Raw genomic sequence first — 10,934 nt, 5'->3', positions numbered from 1 at the left:
TATATATATAAATAAATCATGTTCTAGGCGAAAATTTTCTAAAAATTCTATTTATTTTTTTTGCGAATAAGTTAATTTATTCGTAGATCAATGTATACACTGCGAAGGCTGTGTTGCCTGCGCAACACTAGCACTATTTAGCATACAGAATAGGCGGTGGTATTTCAATTCAACCTTAAATACTGATTTACATGGTGCTTCTAAACTGGGGTAAGAAGGGTACAAAGTTTCGTCGTCCTATGGTAAATTACCAATTTGCTCAACTATATGTAATGTAAGCATTACGTCGAGCGTCGGATTTCGGTTCGTCGTGTTCTATAGGATTCTTCAAGTGAACAAAGTAAGTGTCGGTTCGTTGGAGTCCATGAGACGCTTGGTTCGCTCGTTTAAGCACGGTTATGGTATCGTCAATCAGTATTAAGATCAATAGTATGACACCAACAATATGACCAACAGTATTTTTGCTTTTCTGTTCGCTTCCGATTTGATCCGCCCTGAAACCCTATTCAGAAGCAGCATAGGGTTTCAGGTCGGATCCAACCTCCTGCGTCCAAATAGCAGCAGCAAAGCTACTAACTACTCTCTTCGTCGTCGCGATGGTGCAGAAACCGAGACAGAAAGATAGCCGAACCCCCCTAATCGTGTCCAACGAACGAATAACGAATGCTTTGCGATGGCCTGAGAAAGAAAACGAATGATCAGGGGCCCTTGCTTGACCTTTTGAGGAGTTGCTGGGAATCTGCGAAGGGCAGCATCTGTCAAGACCACCACTGGCCCGTGCTGCTGGTTGCCCACATCGTAAACGTTCATTCCTTTTACTGAGTAACGGAAAAGAATTTTGACGGTGGACTATAGAGACCTTTCATTCACAGTGATACTGGCCATCGCCACAACCGCCGCAGAAAACAGCAGCACCGCCGACTGGCTCGCAAATGAAGTCAGTGAACTCAACGCGAGGAATTAGTTGTACCTGATGCAAACGACGCGTTCTAGTTGCCAGCTGTTCGATTGTCTAATCGTAGCAGTAACCTCGCTTGAAAAATTTAGATCATTTTGAAAAGCTAAGTCAAACGGAAACGAACATCCGCGAAGATTTCTATACGCGCACAACTACCTATAATGGCGATACGTGTGAACAGGCGATGAGGGTAGCGTGGTAGCGTAAAATGCTCAGGTAACTCACGCGTCACACAAGTATTAGAGGAAAGGAAAGAATGTAATCAATATTGTGAAAGGTAGTGTTTAATTATGAAACGTCTTTTTTCGCAGCCACCCCTAAATGCTACTGGAAAATGGGCAAACATTACCTTATTCCTTCCACAAACTTCTCTGTACAGATTCATATGAATATAATAAAGCTGGCCAAAGGACTCGTTTTTTTCCATGTAAATCTCGAGGATTTTCTCGTCCACCCGTTCACGAATGGCTGACGACATGTTATTGAGTCGAATGCAACGATGTTGAAAATGAAAAAAACTGGCCGCCGTTCTCGGTCGACAAGGTGTCGCGTCACTTACGAACGACAATCTTCGAAGCTTGTCATTCACCCCACTCTTATCTCGACGCCTTCGTTTCGAAAGAATAGAAAACTCTGGAAGAAAAAAAGGCTAAAGATGAAAAAGACCAACGAGCCGAAGAGGTTCGTCAAGAAATTTTTTTCTGAAGGTATTTTTGTTTCTTCGCCTATCTTTTTTTGCAACCAACCCAGTCAGTAGTATCCTATAAGAGCTCTGTGAACACTACTATAAGGCCCTGTACGCTGATTATGCTATTTCATTTGCGCTCATGGAAAGCACTGCACTTGAGATCGGAATACGAAATATACGTAAGCATCTCTTGACACCTGCTCTAGAAATGGAAGACCCACAAATGGAAATACGGCGAACTGTTCGTCAAAAGGTGGCAAAAGCAACCGTGAAAGGTCGAATTTTGGTACTATGATTTGCGTGTTTCATTTTTTGGTTTACCATATAGCTACGTTTGACCCATGTGAAGATCATTGCATTCTGGCCATCAATAAGTCGAAAGTGGCCTACGCTATGCCAGAAGCTTCGTTGTTCATTACGGGATATCAGCACTAAATGCTTTATGACGATGCTTTAGATCTCAGTTACTCCTTAATTAGGCCGCATAATTTATTTATAAATGCATGTATATTTTTTTTGTCATCTTTAAATATGTGAAAAGTATGTGGTTACTAAATTATCTTTACTAGGGCAACATTTTACCCGTGAAAACGTCCTCTCACCTTTAACAAGATACCTCTTTTCAACTTCGACAGACAACGTTTCCAGGCCGACGAATTGGTTCGTAGCAGAAATTCTTTAGCCTTATTTTTAGGCCTATATTTCTAACCATCTTAGTGACAGGTTCCTTTTTTGAGCATACCTATCGCCATTTTTGAACAGGTAATTTTTTTTTGTTGCATGATAGATTCCCTGCAAAAACTTGAGAGCAATCTATAGCTGAAATTTTCTTCTCATCCAAGTTGTGCAAAAAGATAACAGAGACCTACGCCTAACGGTCTTTGTGATTTGCCGATATTACATCTAGTTTAGCACAAATTCTCACGTGTACCCACATTTGCTTCGTTTGAAAAATGTGCATCTTTTGGAAACTACCTTTGTTGCAGTATTACTTACCTATTATCGTGTTCCCATACGATTCTTGTTCTACATAGCTTAACATTGAAAAGCTTCCATTTGATGGTAGATATACCTATATACCTTTACGGTTGCGTTGTGAATTCCTAGACCGAGCGGCAAACTTTGCCCTGCTTGTTTTCTGCTATATTTATTCACTTGCTTGACTTCAGTTTATAGCGGAAATACAATCTAACGTGTTATTTCATCGATTTCCAAAAGCTTTGGCAAGAGCTCAGGGCAAGAGGAAGGCAAATTCAAAGGCAAGAGGTCAAAAATTTTTCCTTGATTAATACTAAATCTAGCATTTTACAAATTAAGCCTCGCGCCTTCCGACTACCCCCCACATACTCAGTAGTTTAGGAAACGTGCTTGCGCAATGAACTAGGATGGTTGAAACTAGTCAACTTTCAGTTTTTTCGTACTTGTTTTTTTTTTGTTGATAAATAGTAAATGATAAATTGTTATATTTTCCAGATCAAATGTTTTGTAGAGTTTGAAAACCAAACGGTGTTTTAATGAAGATTTAAAGATTCATCTACTAAAACAGAGCAAATTTTCCAAAGTGAACAATCTCTCTCTCTCTCTCTCTCTCTCTCTCTCTCTCCATCTCTCCATCTCTCCATCTCTCTCTCTCTCTCTCTCTCTCTCTCATGTACAGTTGTTAGCAAAACGAAATTGTCGCGATAAAAAAAAAGGACTCGATCCCAAGAGCACTGCTTTGCGATGAATTAATCCGATTCATCGACATTATACCAAATCTAACGTAAGTAAATTGATACCAATAGTTATCCTGCATGAACGGGCTCTAATGATGCCACGCGTAGCATCACATAGTCGATTACAATCCTAGACAATCCGATTTGGATTCTCCTGAGATAACTACAGTGTCACCTGCTGTACTATCCCGCTAGAGTAATTCGATTTCCCTGTTCTGGTGAATATATTAGCGGCATTTATTTCGTTGCAGTTACTCTGCTCCATACATGTAGCGCTTCCATTAAAATGATCCGACAAGTCTTCTACTGCGCTGTGATTATTTGCTTATTCTAGTCTTTGATCCGCGGAACACCCAACCTGTGGCATAAATTGGCAGGCAGACACTGCTGTAAGCGTCCGCTTGTAGTTCTCCTGAGATCCTGTTGTGCTAAACTTGTCATCCTGTTGCAACGTTCGGTTACCTTTGATTTAGCCAATTTCCTACACTGTAAGGTATCCTTGGCACAATCATAGGATGAAAAGTGTTCCACAATTGATTACTCCACTGCAATCAGTAGTCCAGGTAACTTCGTTATTACATTTCGTTAATCCGTTACTGTCCTGTATGTGGCCTGTTCTTCGACAAAATAACCGAGCTAGATTAAAAAATTCGCCAAAAACAATGCAAATTCTATTAAAGTTCAGCCAATGTACGTGGCGCCAGTCTGAGATTTTATCTCACTTCTTCTGTGGTTATTCCAGTAGAAGATTGTTTTCGATATTTTTGTATTATTCTCGAAGAATATCACAGAGGACCTTTTCGAGAAGGCAGCATGTACAGTATACTAGCCTCTTCAACTTACCCAGTTGACGTACATTAGAAAGTCGTTTGATTCAGAAAACTTGCTTAATTCTTTCGGAGCTGATCTTCGCTTCACTACCATCTGAAGAAACCAATGCTATGCTCTATTTTTGCCTTTTTCAGGCTGCTCTGCCCGCTTCGGGCATAGGAAAATGCACCCCATACTTGTTCAGTTTGTCGAAATCTATTGATTTGTTCAAAAAAAACAAATACCTTGAACAATTTTTTTGATACTCATATATTTTTCGCGAAAACTCAATTGAAAGAACGTTTTTGGCAAATTCAGCTCCACAAACTCGACGTATAGATCTATTGATGAAGAGCAAAAAACGTTTTTCTTACGCGGAATTTCATCCCTCAGTATTTTTTTCGACCTGAAAACTGAAAGGAACGTAAGCTGTGAATACTCGTAGATGTCAATTTGTCACCAGAGTGTGGGCATGTTATGGCGGTGTTATCGAGGCGGTGTGTGAGGGCTATCGAGCGACGTGTACAAAGCAGTTCTGTTCCTGTGAATAGATTTCGGTAATAGTGTTGCCTTAGCTTAACATTTGCAAACCCCGGGGACATGGCTTAGGACAATGTATAGCTGGTCGTGATTGAAAATAAGTCTTTTGAAAGAAATTAGTTTTTTGTTTGCACTGTGTGAATAGCCACTGCGAAACGAAGCCGTATCGGAGAATGGCGGCGATGGTTAAGTGTTATGTCGACATCTTGGGAAAGCGTACGTACCTCATAAAGAGCAGTATGATCTCGAAACTCTGTTCGACTATTCTGGTGCCGTTGCATATTTAACAGGACCAAGTTCCTCATGAGGGACGTCTTCTGTAAGCCGTATAGTACGCGAGTGTGGTTTGGTTACCTCGAAACTGTCGGGGAGTCCACGGTAACGTGATACGTCATCCGAAGTCCGATCGAGTGCATGGTAGACCGTGGCCTCCACGTAAAAAAGATCGATGGAAAATTATTAATATTTCAGAAAATTCAATTACATAATAAGGTTGGCGGGCAGAATAATAGGATTTTTCGACAGTTCGCCGGCCTTAAGGAAACCTATCCTCACCAGTATCTAACAAGAACCATTAGCCGCGGTGAGGTGCTTTCGGTGGTGTATCATAAAGTACCTTAACAAACGGGATTGCTGTCTTGATTATTGGCATCAGTGCCGCGCCTGGCAACAGGCAGCGAACTACTGAGATTCCGCCGAACGGTTTCTCAGTGCTGCACGTGTCACGGAGTAGCCGGTGAACAGCTTAAAAGACTTCACCTTTGTGGGCGCCAATGAAGTCGTTCATGCGTGTGATTCGAATATTCAAGGACTATTATGTGCTGATCAATGGCTTGTACTTTATTTTTTGATAGTTTTGACTTGCACGTTGACCTCTAAATGCTGTTGCGGGGAAAAGCGGCTGAAGTTGTGTAAGATCTTGGGATATTCCGTCGGCTTGTGGTCAAGGTAGATCGACGTTTGATTGTGGTAGGAATCGGCGATCAGAAGAGTCACGTTGTGCTTCAATACGCGTGCATTATATAGAAAATTCTTCTTCCCTTATGAATAGTCTTCGGACGAAGCGAGTGGGCTAGTTCGCGTGTTTTCAAGATATCCACAAATAGATCTCAAATCCTTATGGCATCCGTTTCGTGTTGGTATTTGTCATCGTCTGCTCCCAATGTTCGTTACCAAGAAGTCCGTTCCATATAGTCCGTTCCATTGAATATAGCAACATGACTTGTGTAGGTTGTCTGTGTGCCGAAGGGAGTAAATCAATGAACGTGATGGAACGGGAGGCGGTAATCGAACCTTCGCCAATGAGATGTATCATGATGGTCTTACCTCTTGTTGACGCTGACTATCTAAAAATACCAGAGTAGATGGTTGTAAGCTGTTGCCAATGTCAAATCTGTATAACTGTGTAATATTAATTTCACAGTGCAGTTATGCAAAGTTCTTACGATGAATAAGTTAAGCTTTTCAGTACCATGCTGGATATTGTCATACAAAGTAAGGCCCCGCCAACACTTTCGAAGCACGAGCGAGTCTTTGTGAACGTTCAGCGTTTATTTACTTAATCAAGATCGATTATTCAAGGCGCCTGAAGACGATGAGGGCATATTATTGTGATACGGCACAAGCTCAACCAGAGCACGCCCGCCGAGAGTAGCGGAAGACTCACTGCTTATATCCGAATCAGACGTGTCAGTTGATCAGTCCCTGATACTAGTAATAAGCTATTCTCGAAAACCTTTTTACTACCGCCTGTGTTGAGTGGTTTGCTCATTCATTTTTGTTATTTCGGTAAGACCTAGATAGTTCGTAGCTTGTAATAGCAACCACAGTATTAAAAGGTTTGTTGTAACTTGTTAATATCAGGTGTCGATGATACGGAATTAACGAAAACTAGACTACGGCAACGCCGAGAAGCGTACTTTTTTATGGCTGCATTGATGTTCACTATTTCTACTTTAATAGCGATCGTAGTGTGCGTCAGTGAACCTGTGAGCACTCGGATCGTTTCCCGATCGGATCAGGTTTGTGCCAGAGTTGTTTTGTAGTGAATGGTACGATGAAGTTGAACTAAGCCGTATATGACATTGCTAGAAATGGGAGTTCTGCAAATGCAAGTTTCAATCTATCCACTTTCCCAAGATCCTGTGACCGATAAACGGGGATGTTACTCGAAATACGTCACGTGTGAACTGTGGGCTTTATCCTCTTAGGGTAACGTTTACGTGTTTGAAAAGGTAAGCTACCTGATAAATGATAATTTAACACTAGACCGTCTATTTTTGCAGGATATCAATGGTGTAATAGGCACGACCGGAAGCAAACTATACATACCGAAATCGGCTGTTTCAAATACACTGACGATTGTGGCATAGAATGAACGACGTACTCCATTCCCTTATAGGAAATTGCGACAATCGAGAAGCAAGCAGTTTAATGGGCTCCCTAGAATGTATCGTGCGCGTTTCGTAGTTTTGCAACTGATCGCGCAAAAAACGGTCGATTTTAACTCGGCGAGCCAGAGCACAAATTTTTGGTCGTCGTTTTGAGAAAAAAAAACACACGTTATGAATGAGTTCTCGTCGTCACTGGGATAATTTTTGCCCCAGGTTGCGAAAAAAAAATGTAAGGCTCTTGTTAAGACCCATCTATGACGGAGTTCCTTTTTTTTTTTCTTTATTGTAGCCTATTGACGTATTTAAATCGCTTAATTTTCTGGCACATGAGTGTCTCTCAGAAACGACTTTGGTAGATAATCGCCCCCCACCCCACTAATAAACTTGGAAATATGGCAGTTGAAAGATGTGCTTCGCAGTGCGATGAGCGTCCCGACAAGTCTGGTCACCAGGGCATATTAAGCGACGCTGGAGCGCGTCCTGAAGTACACGCTCATCGGTCCGACTGGATGATTCGTACGTGATTAATGTTGAATTTACGATGGCCGACAGTTTGACTAGATAAATAAGCAGTATAAAGGGCGTTAAGTGGCTTTTAGCGTTCTTAGTTAAACGTCTTCTACATAAATAAAGGGTACGTTACTACGATTTATGAGAAATACATTAATAACGACGCTCTACGATCCGGTGACGTGATGTTATTACCGAATTATATTTAGTTTAATGTCAAAGCCGTTTCGTTTATGGAGCCTGGACCTTGTTTAGTATAGCAGTGTGTTTCTGTAGATATTTACTATAAGATGTACTTCATTTCGGTGGCTGGCTAACAACAAGCTCCTATAATATAATTTATTGATCTTTACAGGTTATAAATGTCTCTGTAGGTGATATAGTAGACTGTATTTGTTGATCATTTCCAACTTAAGACAATGGTCATAAGCCTCTGGTTCGGAATACGCTATCTACATCAACATCATACATCGTTTCGTTTCATTTCTAAGGATAGCTCCACCTGTTTGAGCGCAAGCTTACAGTTTGCTTTTTGAATTGCCATGTTTTTCTAAGCTCGACATTTTATCAACTTGTGATGTGTGATCCATCAAACTTATGCACCTGTGAACTTACCTCTTATGACGAGGTTGACATTTTTGTGCGGGCTTCCGTGTGCCGTGTTCGTGGAAGAACGGACGCTTTACGTTATCGTCATGTAATCGCGAAAGCGATGTTTGCATATTTAGAAAGACGCTTCAGCACAGATATAACGTATTCTGGGTCGACCGATCGCATATAGCCGAAAGACATTTTCAGCTGGTTGGCTTTTATATATTTCAATTTAACCCTTTTGCAGCGATAGCGCTTCAAAGACTGTACGGTAGCGTGTACTGTCGAATTGCCTTTGTTTAAACGCGTTCTATATTTGTTGAGTATTTTCGAAGAAAATACTGTTAGTGCCTTTTCCAAGTTCTAGGGGAAGGTAAAAGGCCGTACATCTTCCGTATATATACAAGGGCGTGGTATGTAGACGAGGCCAATTGTTATAGTTCCATTTCTATTCCATAATGTTATTATTTGACTTAGTCTCGCTAAGTTGATACCGTTCAGTTAACAAGAAACTACCATTGTTGTTGTGTAAACACGGCAGGCAAATTGTTGTCATACGTGATTTAATGTAAGAAGCCTTTGTAGCTCCGATCCTGTCGTTGCTCGTCACTGTGCCCCGTCGCTATTATTGTCTTCTTATCTTGTACATTTATTGCGATCCTCGTTTATCTAGATACGTCGCTGTTGCAGCTTCATAACTAACGCTTTGACTACTCTGCTGGAATGATCACATCAATATTCGAACAGATATTGTATGGCATATTTATATAAACCAAAACGTTTTCGAAAAATTTAAATTACATGTATATAAACGTATTGCATCATTTTTTTTCTTACGTTATATCTTACTGCATAATGCTACCATCCAGATGATGGGGCTGGTTAATTAAAGCTAAGATGCATCTTCAAACTTGCATGTACAACACACAATTCATTCCAGAGTATATTGGATAACAATCCTCGGTTTTGGCCATTTGGACAGTTTCGACAGCGGACGCTATTATAATGTATCAACGATATTTTGCAGGGTGTACAAAATTAATGGTAAATTAGTGATCTATCTTGCGCTTGGCGGAACGGAGACAATAGCCCCTTTTGCAAAAGAAAAATTTTTGCGGATACAATCAAATAAATGTCATCAATTTTCTTACGTCCTACTTTACCAGGCTTAGCAGAATCGATCATGTTAGCGAGTATTTGGCGTAACGGCTGGAACTTTAAATCAGTTCTCCTATTGCCCACCCGAAGAACTACGCTTTTATGCGATTCCTGGAAGTACTTATGTTAACGAACGCCATCGGACTTCCTGGAAAGCTCGCGTTCTTGGAGCTCTGCCGTGTAGCCACTGTAACACCGATACGTAGTAAAAACCTCCCACCGAAAATAAATTCCATCATATGTCAGTCCGAAAACTCGTTATGTGTTCCCGTTCTGAAGTACACTTACTATGCTAGTAGCCTAAGAGGAAACTTTGCGATTGCCAATTGTAGGATTGAAGGGTTCAACTCACGCAAATACGCAGCACAGTTTCTTCTTCCTAGATTGAACTTGTTATTAACAAAAACAACTCAGCTTCACCGTACCATTACAAATCTTATTCATGCATATTGTGGAGCAGATCACGTTAGAGGAGGGAGGAGGGGGGTACTGCTCGTAGAAATACAATACCCACCACACGCTAAACACAATAGATTATTAACTCGTTTTTTTTTTGTCTAACAATAGTAACAAATTTCAATCCGCTGCCAAATGACGCAATAATTATATGATGCAATCGTAATATTACGCAGACAGACTGGTCGGACCAGAAGCACCTGGAGAAAATATTAGGTGGAGATTCGAAATTCCCCTTTGTCCTCAAGAGCTAGCGCTTTAAGTATGTGGTAACGGTAGAATGAATATATAATAGGCGCCGAGAAGTAAATGTGCTTACAGCACATCCTTCACTGGACGATAAATCACGCACAATCTATATAGATAGGCGTCTTTTGGCATTAAGGTCAATCATATTTAGTTACGGTGGCAAACGTTTACTACCGTCGACTTCGACTTCAGCAGCTACTGCTCCTCGTCTACGTCACCTCGCGCGAGTTTGCGTCTATTTCGCAACAGCTTTATGGATTTCGTACGTGATTTGGCACTAAACCCGAATCAGTTTATCATTCTGGAACTTGATAACATGTCTTTCTAACTGCTTACCGCGTAAAAGGTCTATTGAAGGCGAACCCCACGTGAATGTATAACATGATTCGGGGTAGGCCTTTACATCTATGAAAGTTCACATTACATTTAAAAAATCGTTTATTCCTTTTTTGCATATGTATAGTATTTTTTCTCATACAGTTTTGTCTTAATTTTTGTCTGTAGCGTAGGCACTGCAAGAGCAAAAGCTCTGAGCGAAACAACAAAACGTTCCGTCATAGGCCAAATGAAGAAGCAGGCTTGCCAATTTTGCCGTTGTCTGATTTAACTAATTTAATTAGATAATCTCACAGCAGGCTTAATGAGACCTATACCCTTTGTTAACCTTAAGATTAAGAACCTTACCTTACAATTAAGAACGAATTCGATCGAAATTCAATATGTATTATTGGCTAAATTGCATTTTTAGGTATTGGACAGACCACTGGTTACGACAGGCTGATTCATTATGTGGTATCTTAGTGAGCATCTTCTAGCACTGATTTTATTACCCCGCTGGGGTGGCTGTATCGTTTTACGTTGACAGC

The 10,934-nt window shown here is 40.8% G+C and overlaps 1 protein-coding gene across 2 annotated transcripts; it reads left to right on the top strand.

Moving 5' to 3' along the window:
- The first annotated feature begins 1,400 nt into the window (after positions 1-1,400).
- LOC111271736 (uncharacterized) lies at positions 1,401-7,747 on the top strand. 2 transcript variants are annotated; one of them, XR_002687069.2, is made up of 4 exons: positions 1,401-1,665; positions 6,575-6,732; positions 6,997-7,333; positions 7,504-7,747. XR_002687069.2 is itself a non-coding variant. In XM_022852711.2 (3 exons), the coding sequence occupies exons 1-3, from the start codon at positions 1,458-1,460 to the stop codon at positions 7,081-7,083; spliced, it is 453 nt and encodes a 150-aa protein (XP_022708446.1). In that variant the 5' UTR covers positions 1,401-1,457; the 3' UTR covers positions 7,084-7,363. The 2 variants fall into 2 exon arrangements, 1 of the variants encoding a protein (XP_022708446.1); XM_022852711.2 differs by lacking the exon at positions 7,504-7,747 and having other exon boundaries at positions 6,997-7,363.
- The last annotated feature ends 3,187 nt before the right edge of the window (positions 7,748-10,934 follow it).

This window comes from Varroa jacobsoni, unplaced genomic scaffold, assembly GCF_002532875.2.
Source record: "Varroa jacobsoni isolate VJ856 unplaced genomic scaffold, vjacob_1.0 contig00941, whole genome shotgun sequence".
NCBI classification, from domain to species: domain Eukaryota; kingdom Metazoa; phylum Arthropoda; class Arachnida; order Mesostigmata; family Varroidae; genus Varroa; species Varroa jacobsoni.
This window is presented reverse-complemented; position numbering and strand designations above follow the sequence as displayed.